This window comes from Podarcis tiliguerta (assembly GCF_965153285.1).
Source record: "Podarcis tiliguerta genome assembly, chromosome: 12".
Lineage (NCBI taxonomy): Eukaryota > Metazoa > Chordata > Lepidosauria > Squamata > Lacertidae > Podarcis > Podarcis tiliguerta.
The window spans coordinates 31,406,211-31,424,568 of record NC_139545.1 but is presented as its reverse complement, the minus strand read 5'-3'; the positions used below and the strand labels follow the sequence as shown (position 1 = coordinate 31,424,568).

The window sequence follows — 18,358 nt, the reverse complement described above, 5'->3', positions numbered from 1 at the left end:
GCAAATGGCCCTAAGCGGCCACCATAAGCTGGGTGGCACTGTTGACAATTGAGGAGAGAAGTCGGGTGGAGATTACTCAGAGCAATGCCGTTACTCCAAGAGACAGCTTTTCTAAGCCTCTCTCTGTGAATATTGAATATAAGATATTGGTAAGAACTCTCCTTGTTTATCTGTTCCTGGCAACCTACTGTTGGGGGGTGGGGTGGGTTGGAGTCCCTGACGCCTGACAATGGCTCTGAATACAAATTGCAAGAAATCATAGTTGGGGAGAATGCTCAGGTTCTGCTTGTAGGCCTCGTGCATCAATGGCTATACCTGTGTCAGCCCCCGGACAGGGGTAAAAGGCATTATTTGCATAACTGCATTAAAGCCAATATGTGAGATTATTTTCCACCACACAAACTGTTCCTTCTTACAGTTTGTGCAGGGATCCATAATAGCTGCGGCTTCAAGGATTTGTCTGAAAGAATGAGGCCACTGAAGCACAGGTTGTGTCTCTTATTTAATAAACGTGGATTATTTTCAGCTTCTTGGGTACAAATATTCAGGGGTCTCGATAAGGAACTGGCCCATGGAGTCAAGAAGTCCCCCCCCCCATGGTCTAGAGAAGTGGCGGCCAAATTTGGCCCTCCAGCTGTTTTGGGACTACAATTCCCATAATCCCTGACTACTAGGCCTGTTAGCTAGGGATGGTGGGAGTTGTAGTCCCAAAACAGCTGGAGGGCCAAGTTTGGCCATCACTGGTCTAGAGGGTTACCACAGGGAAGTGGAGTGAGGAGGAGCAGGACGGAGGAACGGTGAGCAGAACAAACAGAGAGGCAGAGTCCCTAGCACACTGCATTCCTCAGAAGAAAAAGCAGCAGAACTTTTGCTGCATCTAATTTTTAATAGCTCTAATTCTGCAAATGGAATGATTTTAAAAGAATGCTCATATGACAACCATGGAATGTAGGAAGCGCTCTCTCTCTCTCTTCTATTTACTAGGATAATACCAAACTGGTTTGCCATTGCCAGAATAGGCTCCAGAGTACTATAAGTGATTTATCTGTTTGTTTTGACAAATTCCTGTGCTGTTTTGTTCACATGGGGACAGAAGTGTTTAGCAGCCTTGAGGGCAGCCACCAAAGAGCTCAAGACATACTGAAATGTGCATTTTATTCAATGACTCTGCTGTGACAGGTTTTGATTTCCCTATGTAAATTGGGCAGCAGAAGGCAACAGCAGATTTTTACATTGTTAAAGCAGAGGACTGATTGAAAGCGGACAGATTTAGACAAGCACACATAAATATTTCACACAGAGTTTCTATAGACTCTTCAACTTTAAAGTAGCATTCAAAAAGCCATTTATTTGGGGCCACCTTTCCTTAATTTCAGCTTTTCTTTAAGCACCCACAGGTGAGGGGATAGCATTTTTGTTTTTCTGTTTTCTCTATTTTAAAAAGAAAACATGGCCCATGCTTTGAAAACACTTGCTGTACTGCTGCTAGTCTTAAATTGCTGATTTCTGAGAGTTGGTATGGATTTTTATTTTTATTTTTGAAATGCAAGCTAGTCACACTGGGTGGGTCATTACCCCAAATGGCAGCTCGACATAAGCAAATAAACAAACGTGGTGCCAGAGGTCTAACTTCTGTTAACACTTAAAGGGCTATGTCAAGATGGATTCTGTCAACTTTATAAAAGTTATGTTATCGATCAGGAAGAAACTGTGACTTATGTTCATTTCCGAGGAAATAGAATACAAAAAGAACCTGCTGGATCAGCCCATGGCCTATCTAGTCCAGCATCCTGTTCTCACAGAGGCCAAACAGATGCCTGTGGGAAACCAACAAGCATCCAAGCACAATAACATTCTCCTCAATATGGAGGGAAACAGTGCATAGAATTTGTTTGAAGAAGAAGAGTTTGGATTTGATATCCCACTTTATCACTACCCTAAGGAGTCTCAAAGTGGCTAACATTCTCCTTTCCCTTCCTCCCCCACAACAAACACTCTGTGAAGTGAGTGGGGCTGAGAGACTTCAGAGAAGTGTGACTAGCCCAAGGTCACCCAGCAGCTGCATGTGGAGGAGCGGGGAATTGAACCCGGTTCACCAGATTACAAGACTACCGCTCTTAACCAATACACCACACTGGCTCTCTTCTAATGCTTTTAATGACAGAGTTATGTATTAAAATTATAGGTGTTACTTTAGCATGAGTACCTTTTGGCCAGGGTCCCCTGCTCCTTTAAGTCCTCTTGGTCCCTGAAGGCCAGGCATTCCCTGAGGTCCCTAGAACGATGTCAAAAAAATACAGGCTGGTTAGTCTCACACAACCGAAGGATGTACAAATAACGGGATTTTGGCCTCCATCTAGAAGCTTTTATTTCTTCATTAAAAAAAACAACAACTGCATTTATTTATTTATTTATTTATTTCTGTCTGTTGTTAAAATTGTATCCTACCTTTCCATCAGGGTGGCAAAACCATATTAAAACAAATGCATTTAATAAAACAAAACAGCAATAACAGAAATTGAACAGCATAAAAACAAGGCAAGTAAAACACCAATAAGATCTAATCAAAACATAAAACCAATTTCAATACATAAGATAAGAGAGGAAGGAGATACCTAAAGCTGGGGGCAGAATATCCCCAGTGGTGGGCTAAGTGGCAGAAACATAAATAAACCAGCCTAATATTGTGTCAAGGGCAGAGAAGAGCGCTAACCTTGAAAGGGGGAGAGACTGGAAAAGTAACAATGTCCTCACAAAAACAGACTGCTTAGCAAAAATGATTGGATATTTGCATATTGCAAAGTTAACAGGGAGACTAAGAGGAAACACTATACAAAAAGTTAACAAGGAATGGATGATATTTAAAGAATATCTCAAAAACTATACAGATAAGGTGGATCTCCTGACAGACAGAATGAATCTAAAAAGCAGAGAAAACACATAGTAAAATTCATTTAGAAAAATAGAACGAACAAAAATGAAAGGCGTATGGATTAATAAATTGCAAAATAGCACAATGAGAACAGTCGGAAGTCAAACACTGATGGTGAATTTATGTTGAGTAGGTATGTAGGTAATGTATGTTTTCCAGGTATGCATGTTTTGTATGGTATGGTTTGGTATGTGTGGTATGTATTGTATGTATTGTATTGTATCACATTGTTTATGTATAATAAAGGAAAAATTATTTTAACCATTTACCTTTTACCTCTTACCTATCACAAATTAGTGGTGAAATTACACTTACTGGTGCACCCGGAAAACCATCCCCCTTTGCTCCAGGAAGTCCAGGTGGCCCCGGTAAGCCTGGAGAACCCTGAAGACAAATAATCAACGTCAATATAAATTATCTAAACATCATATTATTAACTCTTAATGTTGCCAGACTTCAATGTCGGCATGTGAGAAGGCAAAACTGGCAGCCTGCCATGTCACAGCATGCATAGATTATGCCCGGGACAGAGAAGCTTCACCTTCCTATTGTACTTCTGATTGAAAAGGACTCGGGGAGGAAGGTGGGAGCTGTTGCTCATCAGGCAGAATACTACCAGGCAAAGTGTTCATGGTCTGGACATTGACAGCTAATTTGCAAGTTTGAGAACTGGCAATACTTGAGAACTGGCTTGCACCACAAGCCACAATGAACCGCATGCCGCGCTTGGGGAAATTCAGAAGTGGTATACAATATAGTGCAAGGCAAGCTCCTCTTCTAAGAAGATGGGAGGAGAGGAAGTCATGCTGGACATTGTCTGAGTCCTCAGGGTGTGCCTAAAGGATTCCTCTGGTTTGTTGCCAGTGTTTTAAAATATCAAGTAGTTTCCCCATTAATTATTTCAATAACGAAGGAAATCGGGGGCAAGGGGTCTTGTCTCTATTTTGACTTCCAAATTCCTGCACTGGGAAGAGTTGCCAAACAGATGTTCTCACTTTGTGAACAACCAAAATAGGATAACAATACCCTTCTCTTATGAACTGAGGATTTTGTCCCACATATTCCTCCTGATTTTAGAAGGCATAAGTATTGCTGCATCTTCATTACACAATACCCTAAATCTGACATCCACGCCATCGAAAGGCTTACATCAATTGATGGACTGTGGCATTTCAGACTGAGGGTGTTTGAATGCTCCCCTAAGTATGTTTTTTATATATATGTATATATATAAAATCTGTGTACATATAAAACTAGCATGTCAGGATTATTGCCATCATAATTTATCTGTTTCTATCTTTCATTCCCTGGGGTGAATACATCAACCAATATTTACTAGAAATAGATAATATAAACCACATCTGAACTATGGACACTGTTTTCCTGACCCAAAACATAATGTACTTAGATAAAAACAAGTCCCCATCTTTGGGCAGGTTGGGATGACCAGGGCCCATGGAATAGCAGCTTACAATTTTCCTTCCTGGTGCCTGTAACTATAAGAAATCTGCAATCTCTAGCTGCCTAATATGCGGTTAACCAAAGTGTTTCCACTCCTCTACCTCCTGGGATTTCTGAAGGCCAGACTAGACATGCCGCTAAATGTGTCTTTGGATTTAAAATGCAAGTGTTTACAATGTTTTGTTTTTTAAAATAATAACTTTACAGTTGTACCTTGGAAGCCAAACACCTTGGCACTCGTATGTTTTGGCTCCTGAATGCTGCAAACCTGGAAGTGAGTGTTCTGGTTTGCGAATGTTCTTTGGAAGCTGAATGTCTGGTGTGGCTTCCGATTGGCTGCAGGAGCTTCCTGCAGCCAATCGGAAGCCACGCCTTGGTTTCTGAATGTTTTGGAAGTCGAACAGACTTCCGGAATGGATTCTGTTCGACTTCCGATGTACGACTGTACATGCAATGAATTGCAACAAAGACTCAGATGGCAGCTTGCTATTATAAATCCATTGCACCTGGTTGGATACGACTTCAGATTACTGCTGACATCATAACATTTGATTACTGAATAAAGAGGGCCACTTAAGCTTGATATCACTATTATTTTATTACTTACCCTTAACCCTAAGGTCCCAGGACCGGTTACAACAATTTAAAACACAAAATTAAAAACGATTCAAAAATGTACAAGTACAAAAAATGGTATGCAACAAATAAGGTGGGTCCTAAAAATACACATTCCAGGTGTTAAAAGCCAGAATAAAGGGATACATCTTTTTGCCAAAAACTGTATAATGAAGTGGCCGGATGCACCTCTGTAGGAGGGAGCTCCATAACTTAGAGGCTGCTACAAAGAATGCCCTCTTCTGGGTCACCACCACCCCAAATTCCTGAGGGTGACGGAACTACCAAAAAGGCCCCCTCTGCCAATCTTAACACTTGAGAAGGTCTGTAGGCAGAGGAGGGGGGACATTTGGGGCCTGAGTCATTTAGGGCTTTAAACACTAATGTGAGCATCTTGAATTGGGCCCCAAACAAGCTGGCAGCTAATGTTTCAAAACAGAGGTGATATGTGATTTAAATGGAATCCCAGTCAGTAATTTGAGGCTTAGGGCCTTAGCATTTCTTTAACCAGCCCTGATCCTGCCCAACAAGCCTAAAAACACCCAATTTAGTATTTCTTTCTGCTTCTTTGTATGTGGTCGTATTGAATCATATTGCCAATATTTTGTTTTATTAAAACTTCACACCTGAGGTCCCATGATTGAATTTCCAGGGTTTCCATCGCTCCCGGGAGGTCCTGCATATCCTTGCTCCCCCTAAACATACACACAAAAGAACACATCTTTATTAAAGGATCACACAATTTTGGAGGAAAGTACCAGGATCGGGTGTTCCACATTGCTTTTTGGCATCATTTACCTTGGGGCCAGGAAGCCCACGAATGGAAGGTCCAGGGCTACCAACTGAACCTTTGATACCAGATTCACCCTGCAGAAGAAATATATAATCAATGCATGTCTATATTATCAGCAACATATTCACACAATGACAAGGAGTCCTAAAGTACTGGCTTTCAAGAGGACCCTAAAACATTTTGCCTAGCTGCAAAATGATGATTGGATACCCGTAATTGGTTCCTGAATTCATTAGAAAGGACTTCAAGGATCATCTCAGTTTTCTGAACTAAGGTTTTGGACCCACAACAATTGCTCTTCATCTCGATCATAGCGTTTTTCAGGATAGCTACAATCTAGCAACTATTCTATCATTTTGTTTCCTTTCTGCTAATTTTAATTTCAGCGGGATGCGTCTTCGGTGACGTAGCCTGTGCTCTCCCTCTGGTGTTTGTGATTGTGGAGAAGTCAGGTTCCTTGTCTTCATTTGGAAATCAGCTAAGACCAAGGACCTCTCTGCCCATGCTGTTTGTCCCTCCTTCATACCAATCAGCTGCCAGGTCCAGGAATGGGGAGTCTCAGGCCTGAGCATTGAATGCAGGCCCTCAGGCCTCTCTGTCTAATCCTCAGGACTCTGCCCAAGGCCACCCCCCTTCTCCCAAGGCCACCCCCTTCACTGGCTCTGACTTGCATCCTCCCTGAGTATTTCTGCCTGGTTATAATGTGTACATGACCTGTGGCCCTAGGAAGTTCTCCTAGAAGGGGATGCAGCCCTTGAGCTGAAAAGTCTTTCTCACCTGTGGCCGAGATAGTTGAGCACTAGCTTCTGCAACATGGACTATGGTAATCAGGTGCATTATATGAATTGCATTTGATGCCCTGCACACAGACAGGCTCTTAGCAGACAGAACCCACACACAGAGAAGCAACACAGAAATGAAAGTAACATACCTTTGGTCCCGGATCACCTGGCAAACCTCTTTGACCATCATTTCCTTTTGCTCCTCTTTGTCCCTCTTCACCCTATTTAATAAAATAAAATAAAATAAACTGTGGCACAAAGTTATTTCCATCCAACATATATTTATGGGGGTTTTTTTTAGAATACATTAAACATAATAGAAACACCGCCACCCGACCCCACCCCCTTCCATCTTCCCTCTCTCCACCCCCCTTTCTTTTTTCTTTTTTCCCCCTTTTCTTCTCCCCCTAATGCCTCAACAAATGAAATGGATTTGTAAAAATGTTACATGGAAAAACAACAACGAGGCATTACACTTACTTCTGTAAAACAAGAAAATCCTTAATAAAATATCAAGGAAAAAAAACCACAAACAAACAAAAAAAAGAATATCTAAAATGAAAATTGATAATTGATGGGCCCTGAAGTGGTTAACTATCAATTCTATCCATGAATTCTTTTTTTTAGGGCAGGTCTGCAAAATGGGGGGTGGGGTTCTTATTGGCCAACACAGTTTCCTTTGGGTTTTCATATGAAATCTGCCATTCAGCTGCTTGACAACTGCAAGTGAAGTGTTTCTGAGCTGTCACCACACAATGGTCACATACTGATGAGTGCCATGGTCCCAGATAAGAGTGGAGGGACAGAAGGGGCTCCAGAAACAACAGACCATGAGGTCAAACTTCTAAATTAATGCCTTTGCCCAGTATTTCATTAATGAGTCTCCAGGAGGAAAAAGCAGCCTAATTTTTCAGCTGGACGAACATTAATTTCAACGAAAATTCTGGTGTTGACTTTCAGAATATGCTATTAATATTTCATTATCTTGTAATTTTATCCTTCCTGTTTTTAGTACAGATAGGGTGAACCTACAGATCAGAGCTTGCCACAATCAGCCCTGTGGAATCTTCTTTATTAGGGCCACTTACTTTTAAGGATAAGGAAGGTGCTGTGATGTTTTTATTGCAGCAATCCTTATGTGATCTTCTATTTGTATATATTGTACAGGTATTGGTATATATACAAATGTGTACTAATATTAATTTCATTATTAATGTCCTGCCTTGTTAATAACTGCCTGTTCTGTGTTACTTCTTCAAATCTTGGAGTCCCCTTCTTTTCTCAATTAATAAAATCTGCTGTTAAAAAGAAAAACTTTCAGAAGGATGTGCACACCTGGAAGTTCTTGTAGTTTTAGCTAGAGCCCCTTCCTGACTTGAAACTAGAGCCCCTTCCTGTGTGTAGAACAAATGCAGGTAGGAATGCAGAGGGACATCATAGCAGTGGAAGCATCTGCTTGTGAACTTCGCAAGTTCAATTCCCCATCTGTACAGGTGCATAAGTGTATCTCTACACAGTTGGGAAGACTTGCAGCCCACAAGAACTCTATCTAGTTTTGTTTTCATAAGCAATATTGAAAACAATTGAACTATGGAATATTAGTGATTAAAAGGCGCCAGTCCTACAACTTCCTTCACTGAGAGAGAGAGATTTTACTTCACTCACTCTCACACTTCTAAAACACATTTATTCAATCTTACCTTTGGACCCACCTCGCCCTTTCCAGGAATTCCCTCTGGGCCTCTTGGGCCAGGTAATCCTTGTTCCCCCTAACAAAAATAAAAAGAGGGTATTAATTTTCACACAGCGTTTATTTGCCTTATTGATTTATACTCCACCCTTCAGTAAACTGCATTTCCGGTGCAGCTTAAATACTTCCTATGGATACAATAAAATACAAAGGGCAAACACAACAATCTGAAACAGGAAAATCTCAGCAGCACAAGACATCTGGAGGACAGACATAGCTCAGGGGTAGAGCATCTGTTTTGCATGTAGATGGTCCCAGACACAATCCCAGGCATCTCCAGGTAGGGTTGGGAACAGCTGAGAGCCAGTGAGGTGTAGTGGATAGAGTGTCAGACTAGGACCTGAAAGACCAGGGTTCAAATCCCCACTAGGCTATAAAGCTCACTGGATGACCTTGGGCCAGTCACCATCTTCTTTCAGTCTACTGTACCTCACAGGGTTCTTGTGAGGATTAAATGAGGAGGAGAATTGTGTATACCACCTTGAGTTCCTTGGAGATAAAGGTGGGATATAGATGCAGCAAGTAAATAAATACATGGTATAAAGCCTCTCTTTTTTATTATTTTCCTCAATCTCTACCTTACTGTACGCTAATTTCCTAAATTATCCTCCAATTACCTGGCAGATACCTACTGAGGATATTGTCATTCTTGCTCTGAGAAAAGGCCACGAGCTGTGCTCCCTCACATTCCCCTTCCATTTATGCCACTGCAGGGGGCACAAATAAGATTTCGCAGGTCGAAAGCTGAAAAGGCGGGTCTTTAGGCTGAGGAATGGTTTGTCAAGGGTGAGTACACTGCAAACCGAACTTGGACCTTTTGTTTTAGATGAACGGCTAACAAACAAAATGGTGTTACCTTTTTCCCAGATGCTCCTGATAGACCTGGCTTCCCACTTTCTCCTGGAAATCCTGGTCTTCCTGGTTCTCCCTTTGGAAGGAGGTTAAAAAAACAAGTAAGTTGGAACATGGCACTGGATCATTTGGGGAGGGATGCTTTATCCTTTTTATCCTACAATGTGGCCTAGTGGGCTCAGCATAGGTTGTTTGAATATCTGTTCCTTATTTTAACATCCCTTGATAATGTCAACAATCAGTGAGGCACTGATGCTTTATGGACCACTACTTCTGCGCATTTTGTCAAAAATAGCACTGCTATTAATAGTTGAGCTATTAGCAATTGGTACAATTGGAATATATGTTGTAATCTGGTACCTATACCAGAGTTCCAAAAGTATCACAAGAAGCAGCCATCAGTGTTACAAAGCTGAACTATCAGGGAGCAAGGCACACCTCTCAAAGGAAGCTCTGGAACTCAATTTCCTTTAAAAAGGCAGTTTCAAAACATTTAGATACAAGTGTTCAAAACAGGCTCACTTTAGGTCCAGGCTGTCCAATTCCTGTTGGTCCAACTTCTCCTTTTGGTCCAGATGTACCCTCTTGTCCCTTAGAACAACAAAAATATTTATATTGAGCATACTAAGTAATGTTTTCTCCTAATTTCCTGTTAATGTTGGGTGTGTGTGTGTGTGTGTGTGTGTACTCATTCAACAGCCCTTCCTTCAACAGGTTCTCAAAGCACCTAACAAAAAGTTAAACTTACAATTAAACAAACGAAAGCATGATGAAAGCAGTCCACAGAATTAAAAACCCCAAGGGAGAGACTGAAGGTAAAATGGTGCCAAGCTTCTCTGGGGAGAGCATTCCACAGCCTTGGTGCTACCACTGAGTAGGCCCTTTCAGCTATACCCATCCACTGAAGGGGGTCAACTGAAGAACAGCCTCTGTTGAAGATCTTAAGAGTGCAGGCACACAACTGAGTTCAGGTAGCATGAGCACACAACACTGGTCCTTTTTCACCTTCACTGACTTCCCATACATTTCCACATCCCAATCAAAGTGCTGGTTTTAGCCTGCACCCTTTGGAATCCAAATACCTGAAGGCAGTGGTTCCCAGAAACTGAACTAATTATGGCAGAGACAGGTCAGAACAGAAACCACTGCCTTAATGCATCCCTAGCTGTAGCGATCGTTCCATTTCTAAAACACGGCATTGTGCACTTTGAGGCAAGAACACTCCTCCAATACAACAGAGGAGAAGCTTTAAGTGCTGGTCAGAATGTGGTCATGTACATGTCTTTGAGATCACCCACTGATATTGTGGATGTTTCCCACAAAGATCAAGGGTGGAATGTGGCTCAAAAGAGAGAGAACTGTGTTTTCTTTCCATTGCTCCCATCAAATAACATCCTTCAAGAAATGTTTTATCTTTGACCAGGAAGTTGGTCTGATGAGTATCTGTGCACACACTTCCCAGCTCTTGATGTTCAGTCAGTTATGGAAATGCAGATGTAGTAGCAGATCACAGAAATTGTAATTTTCTACTAGTAGGGTTGCCATATGTCCTCTTTTTCCAGGACACATCCTCTTTTTCATGGGTAGAGTTGTCATCCATAGTTAAAAGTAGATGTTGGCAAATGTGTCCTCTTTTTTGCTCTTCTGGCAACCCAGAAGCTAATCCATTATGATGGTTTAGGTGGAAAAGAATGGGCTTATCAAAACAGATATGGTTCAAAACCTATACTTTACTAAGATTTATGTCAAGTCCTCATAAGGGCCAAATAAACACAATGAGGCAACCACGTGTATGATATCTTTGTGTAGCAATGGACAAATCTGAAATTGAATCTGATTTTTTCCCATCATACAATGCATTTATTCCAAGTTCAATGCATACCTTTGGTCCAGGCAGACCGATGCCTCGTGACCCTTTCACTCCAGGCACACCTTTTGGACCTTGAATGCCCTAAAGAGATAAAAGTATGAAGTTAATCAGAACTGCCCTTCCTTAGACACTAGAGATCCTAAAATCAAAGCCAAGGGGAGTGACCTTACAAGCTTTAGTCACAAGTAAAGGTAGGTCACAAAAGCATATTGTGATTTTGTGTGCACACTGACAGGCATACAGGGTAACTTGTAAGTTCAACACAACCTTAAGACTTTCCTTATTTCCCTCCCCCCATTAAAAATTCTATTAAATTCTAGCCTTTCTTTTATCTCATATTTTGTATTATAAACCTGGAAGAACAGGGTGACAGTTGTTGTTGCTGCTGCTGCTGCTGTTAAGGCTATGTGTTCTACATTATCTGTTCACACATGACTTGTATGCTAAAAGCATAATCCAAACATGGAAGTGAATCAGGACTGGGCAATGACTTCCAAAAGCTCAATAAATCTGTCCTGGCTATGGTTGCATAATGTCCTCGTCCTCAACAGGAATCACATATCCACAATTCCTTCTCAGATTTGTTCATAAGTCAACCAAATACCTAGTCAAAAGTAGGTAGTCCCCTGATGTCCATTTACCTGCTTTCCTTGGATGCCAGTTCCAGGTGGTCCCATTATGCCCTGTGGTCCATCCATCCCTCGTTCACCCTGCATGAAAATATGGCCTCTCCTATAAGTTATTGCTTTAGTCAAGGCATTCTTCATCATCTTCATCACCATACTATTTTTAAGTTTATAATGCCTTTCCCACATTCTTGCACATTGGCTCACAAGCTATTCAAGAGGAACATCTCCCGGGGGGAAAGATCATGGGATAGAGAACATTTGGGGAAATAATGAGATGAAATGATATGAAAAAATGTGGTCATGACATCATGGGGCGCATTTGGATGTCACAATAAATCATGTTGGGAACAAAGCTAACCTCCCACCAGTCTCAAGCACTTCCACCTCCTCACTTATTCCTCTAGCATGACTACAAGTTCAGGAATTTTTGCTTCCGCATCGCTTGTCGTGTCAACCAAATCTGACAAACCATGGCAAATATTAACTATGGTTTGATTGAATCAAGCCAACTCCAAATTCTGATTTAGGAAGCCACCTGACTTTAAACAAACCATAGTGATTAAACAAATGCAGTTCACATGCAATGCTATACTGTGGCTAATCAAAATCACCAGTGAAAGCTTTCAGCTTCCTCCCCACAGCCATGCCAGAAAAGAAGTTGAGAGGGGGACCGTGCAAGTCTAGAGGCTACGGGGAAGCTAGGCTCATTTCCATCACAACAAACCACAGTCTACCATTATGCCTGAACACAGACATTATGTAGGCTCTCTAACAATCTAGGCAACTATTCATTACACTTTTCCTGCATTCTTTACAATGAATTTCTTCTTTGTCCTTTAGACTCCTAGGGCACCATCTTCATATAAGCTTTCATTCTACTGGTTCAGCACTGCAGTAGACAATTTATACCCTCTGTTCCACACATCGTACCTTATCTCCTTTGATGGAGGGCCCTGGTGCTCCAACAGGTCCTGCTGGCCCTTCAGAACCTTTGTCACCCTGAAAATACATGACGTTAGCATTGAATTAAGCTTCTTCTTTTTTTACATTCCTTCAGGACTGCCACAAATGCATACATGTAAATCGGATTAGAATCAGATATGGCCAGGCATCGACTACTTCACAGCAAGGTTCGGTTCTTTAACCCCTAGATTATTTATATACAGGCAACAACCAATTTATGCATATCCTCTCCAGTAGCTAAATGTCTGCTAGTAGCGAAATAAAACAGGCATAACAATATTGAAGTAGTAGGACACATACAGCAATATTAAAGTGGGGTGAGCATTTATTTTCAGTCTAGACACTGTAAAAGTTGCAGGCAACTTTTCAGTTAGAGTACGTGGAATGCAATATTTGCAAACTGGAGGGGAAAATATTGTAGAAAAACAAATGAGTTCTCTCAAGCCACAGGAGGTTGTGGCTCTTCCGGTACATATCTGCTAGGACAGGATATATGTGGGAACAGGACATTAAAAACTGCTTTTATTTCCACAGTTAATCACTTTTGTATTTTTAAACTTGTATGTTAATGAGTAGGTTGTTTAATTTTCCAGAAACTGCTAATGGTCCATGAAGATGCAAGTCTCCACAGAGATTTACTCTAGCATTCTTTGATGTTAGACTTTCCCACAGCCCTGTCTTTAGCATATGCACCACTGGGGTGCAAAGATCCACCCAGTGCCCCCAAATTTAGTTTAGCCCCCAAATTAATTTTTATTATGCTTATGTCAGACACCACTCTTATGCCTTATCTCTTGATGTGAATGACAAGCGCCGTCGTTGAGTCTGACAAGCGCCGCCATTGTGAATGACAAGCGCGCTGTGTCTTTGGTAAATGAGCGCACAAAGTCGGAAGTCCTTTAGTGAAACAGTAGGTATACATTTCAGTAATAACTAGATATATATGTATTTTGTCTTTCTAGCTAAATCAAAATTATTTATTATTTCATAACAGGTAGAAGCTTGGGCAGTTTCAGCGGTGGGTGCCTGGCACCCCCCAGAATTCGGCACCCAGGTGCCCCAACACCCCTTGCACCCCCAGGTAAAGACAGCCCTGCTTTCCCAACATACAACTGCAAATGGTGTCGTCTTTTAGGGTGAAGAATGAGTGGCATGAAGATGCTGAGAAAACAGGTCCTCTTTGAGAGTAGGAAGACAGCTGGGGCTGCTAAGGACAGCTGGGTTCCTGCTGGTCTCATTGAAGTTACAAAAGGAAGCCACTTCAGACAGGAAATCACAACCTAAACGCTACACCCAGAGAGCTCATGATGCCATAACAAGGTCCCAGAGACATTGTGGGGGCATTAAAACAATGGATGCCAGCCACAGCCACCCAGGCTCCAAAGGAGTGCTGAGAGAACCACTGACCTCAGATGGCTGCAGATGGATTCTGGATTGGCTGGAGACTCAGCTGTGGGCCCTCCTAAGGATTTGGGCTGTTGGTCATGTTACCAACCCACAAAACTTGATCCATATACCCAGTGCCATTTTTCTAGAAAAAGAGGTGCCAGAACTCACCATGAACACCTCCCTGTTCTCTTAGAATGGCAATGGCACACACCTGAAAGGTGCCGGAACCGAGTTCTGGCGAGCTGCGACTGAACAAAAGCTCTGCAGATACCACAGACACACAAATCCTTTTGTGTAATAAATCAAAGAGCATTTGATTTATTGGTTTGCTTCTGACATTTTTATCCTACTTTGCTACAGAAAAAATAGAACCAAGCCTTTGTTGTAGGCATTTCCTCGACTGCAGGAATATTATTGGGCTAGGTCAAACAATTCCCCTTTCTGAATAAACTTGGAGCAGGGATTGGTGCTTTGGGATGCAGGCCTAGTACAGAGATCCATTTAATTAATGGTTCATAACAATCGCCAGGCTGTTAATACTAATTGGCCTGAGGGAGGAGAATGCTAACTGCCTAAGAAGGAGTCACGCAGGCCTGGTGTTTGGTAACATAAATCTAGGGAATAGGAATCACCACAGACCCAACAAGGCAGCAAAAGAAGAAACTGAAGGATTGGGGAAAGAACATTTGTCACCAATGTTTACCCCCATCACCTCCAATAGCTACCACCACTGAGTGTTTTGAGAGGCAGGAACTGTCAATAACAAGACCCAGGGAAAGCCCTTTTTAAGAAAGGATTAAGAGAAAACAGTAGTGAATTTTTTAGGATTTAGTTATTTTAGGATGTTTTAACTGTTGTCAGATTTTCGCTATGAAGGTTGTTTGTTAACAGCACAGAGTTGACCAGAGATACTGATGGCTACTGAGGCATTCTCACACGTATTCCTGAATAGAAAAGATAACCTTCACTCCCAACCTCCTTAAATGGTAACCCTGGGACAAAGTGAGGAAATACTAACATATTTTAGACAAAGGAAGGGAAAGTTGTGGCAAGAAGATATTGAAGAACCAAATGCACGCCTAGTAATTCACTCAAAGAAGTGGAGGGGGAGGTAATAAATTGAGTGAACTGGAAATCCTCAAATTTTTTTACTGAAACATTTACCTTCTGTCCTGGAACTCCTTCTCCTGGTGGACCCCTTTCGCCTTGCACGCCCTCAGGACCACGTGGACCCTGGAGTTGAAAGGACAAATGGTGTGACGCAAAGCCCTCTGGGTCTCTGAACTACACCTGGATCCCACAGTGCATGAAAGAGCTTCCCTCCAGTTTCTTCAATGTTACAAAATGCATCGCAGGGATATGAGGTGTGCACTGTATTTCCACACTGGGGCTTAACTGGATGCTATTAGCAAATCACATTTGGCTTTTTAACAACTAAGCAGGGATGGGCTCATCTGTCAGTTTCAGTTTCTTTCAGTTTCTCGTTTATTCAATCTTAAGTTCGGTTCACATTTCCACATCAGTTCGTGGATTTTACTTTAAGTAGTCCTCATGTAGCCCCCAACATTTTAGCATACTCCTAACATAATAGTTTTTCTATGTCATTTTTGCCTAACATACACTTTTCTGCAACCCAGTTTCCTCTAATATAATGCATTTTTGCATGTGGCTTTGACCAACTGCCAACCTAGCAGTTCGAAAGCACATCAAAGTGCAAGTGGATAAATAGGTACCGCTCTGGCAGGCAGGTAAACAGCGTTTCCGTGCGCTGCTCTGGTTTCGCCAGAAAATGCTGGCCACATGACCTGGAAGCTGTACGCCGGCTCCCTCGGCCAATAAAGCGAGATGAGCGCCCCAACCCAGAGTCGTTCGCGACTGGACTTAACTCTCAGGGGTCCTTTACCTTTACCTATTGAGCAATATATGCATTTATATGCACACTTCATCCTAGGCATTTTTGTATACATTCCTTGGCTGGGGAGCTGCACTGTAAAATTTGGAGAGGTGCAAATTGTGGAGGAGGGCTGCGTTTCAGTTCGTGTATTGTTTCAAAAAGTAATAATAATAATGATGATGATAACAACAACAACACCCTGCCCATCTGACTGGGTTGCCCCAAATTAGGTAGGTTCAATGTGAACAGAATTGACTTTCTTCCCCAGCCCCACACCATGTGAAGTTAGGTCTCCATGCTTAAGACACTAGAGGAAGCTACTCTGCAAAGCTTCATGTATGCACTAAATCCCCTGCATGCATGCCAGGGACTTGGGTTGGGATCAAGAATGTACACTCCATTAAAGCTGCTAAAGCTATAGTTAATATTTCAAGTATGCAGCCATCAGAAGACAAGGTAGGGGAAATAAGGCCCCTTAACAAAAGAAACACCCTAAGACTCCTTGGTTTTCAATAGGTCTGCTCTAAGCATGATGAAGCCTTGAGCCAACCCCTTGCCATTTTCTGCTGGCAACAAAACAGCACTGAATACAGCAAGAATACAAGGGGTGAAAAAATGAATAAATGTTCTATAATCAGGGATGCTTTGGGCAAATTATATGATCCTAAGGAAAACACATTGCCTCTACTGAAATGCATGGGACAGTCTTGCAGGTGGTAGAATTCCAGATCAGAGTTCCAGTGGCCATGTCAAATGGGTGGATTTAATATACCAAACTAGAAAGTTCTGCACAAGTCCCCTTGAAATGACTCCATTCAATTGAATGGGACTTATACAGGAGAGGTGCCCAATGCATTGTGACACTTATTTCCAGCTAAAATGCAGAAATTCTTTAACAGTATGGATGTTATTTTTTAATTCTCAGTCTCATTTTGATCCCTTGCAAAACTTTCTTTTGCAGGAAGCAGAAAACCTGTGGTTTACTTTTGTTTTTGTTCATTATTCTTCGTAATGAATCAATACACATTGCCACTGCATTTCAATCAGCTGCACCCAAAAATTCCAACAGTGTAGAAAAAAATTCTGAAAAACTTGACCGTTTTACTTACTGTTAAGCCTGGCTCACCAATCCCAATAGGTCCTGGTAGCCCGATTCTTCCTTCCTGACCTCTGTCACCCTTGTAAAATTAAAGGATAAGCATTTAAAGGAATGTGTTGCTGTTCTGAATGCAACAGAGTCCAATAACCATTGATGTTTCCATGAGCATATTACCAACGTTGATCTTATACATTACCTTAGGTCCTGGATATCCAATTCCCTGGGCTCCAGCAGGGCCATAAGGACCAGCTGGGCCTGGCTCCCCCTTAAAAGAAGCAGAAATAAACAAATGAGTAGTCTGTAGAGTGGCAAACAATGTGAATAAGAAATTCTATTTAATGAATTCGTGATCCATAGTACGCAGGCTGAGAACCGTGTTGATTTGATCCTTTACGATCCCATTGGACTTTGAGTACAAAGATCGAGCAAAATGGCTTCTAGGAATTGCTGTGCTTCCCCAAGCTCTATTGCTGCCCTGCATTTCAGCTCTGGCTCCTAAGTTATCCTTGTGTGACTCCACTGAACACAGTAAATAGCAGGTGTTCTGACACACTAACATATTCCCATACCAGGAAATAGTCCCTTTATGACTGGGTTGTTTTTAAACATATGTTTCTCTTGTTGTATCTTTCACTCTTCATGTGGCAGTGAACGAGCACAGAGAATCTTTTTCAGTCCTTTTACTTTAGCTAGAAGTTAAAATAACAAAGCAAAGAAACTGGATTTCCTGTGGTTTGGGTACAGTTCAACAGCACTGCACAGATGAGATAATCTGAAGCGATATGGGCTTTCCATCTTCAGACAACATAATTGAATTTATAAATGGCTGTATGTCAAATTCATGAAAATGCCAGCTTATCTACAAGAAAGTAAGGACTCAAAGGTTATAGATCCAGTCCCATTTATTTCTGAGCAGAAGATTTAAGCATGTGCTGAATTGTCTAAGTGAAATCAATGGAATTTAAGGTGCAATCCTATACATAGTCCCCTGAGAGTAAGTCCCATTGAACCTCATGGATTTTACTTCTAAAGCAACATGTACCTCGGAATGGATTAAATTAGTCCCACTGTGTTCAGCAGAATTTACACACTAATCCAAGGCTACAATGCCACACCTGTTTTACTTGGAAGCTGGAATGTAATGAGGCAGCAATTTCTGTCCTATTCTGTGTTTGCTGCAACCAGTACTGTTTCCATTCCGCTACAGCACGCCTTCCACTAAAACCTACGTTATGCATCTCTCTACATGCCCTGGCCAAAACTAACAGTTAGCTATGGAATTAATGACATCATTAATCACATCATTAATTTCAAAGCATTTTACTGTCA

General features: G+C 41.7%; 1 protein-coding gene across 3 annotated transcripts in view; it reads right to left on the bottom strand.

Annotated features, from left to right (window-relative positions):
- Positions 1 to 18,358, bottom strand: part of COL28A1 (collagen type XXVIII alpha 1 chain) — a 67,980-nt gene that overhangs the window by 18,786 nt on the left and 30,836 nt on the right. For all 3 annotated transcript variants that reach the window (XM_083405340.1, XM_083405341.1, XM_083405342.1), the window contains exons 12-25: positions 17,226 to 17,294; positions 17,040 to 17,108; positions 15,201 to 15,269; positions 12,615 to 12,683; positions 11,697 to 11,765; positions 11,068 to 11,136; positions 9,708 to 9,776; positions 9,190 to 9,261; positions 8,284 to 8,352; positions 6,733 to 6,804; positions 5,807 to 5,875; positions 5,635 to 5,703; positions 3,248 to 3,316; positions 2,207 to 2,275 (exon numbers count right to left, since the gene is read on the bottom strand). In XM_083405340.1, coding sequence (XP_083261466.1) covers positions 2,207 to 2,275; positions 3,248 to 3,316; positions 5,635 to 5,703; positions 5,807 to 5,875; positions 6,733 to 6,804; positions 8,284 to 8,352; positions 9,190 to 9,261; positions 9,708 to 9,776; positions 11,068 to 11,136; positions 11,697 to 11,765; positions 12,615 to 12,683; positions 15,201 to 15,269; positions 17,040 to 17,108; positions 17,226 to 17,294 — 972 coding nt within the window. The remainder of the gene's footprint in view (positions 1 to 2,206; positions 2,276 to 3,247; positions 3,317 to 5,634; positions 5,704 to 5,806; positions 5,876 to 6,732; positions 6,805 to 8,283; positions 8,353 to 9,189; positions 9,262 to 9,707; positions 9,777 to 11,067; positions 11,137 to 11,696; positions 11,766 to 12,614; positions 12,684 to 15,200; positions 15,270 to 17,039; positions 17,109 to 17,225; positions 17,295 to 18,358) is intronic.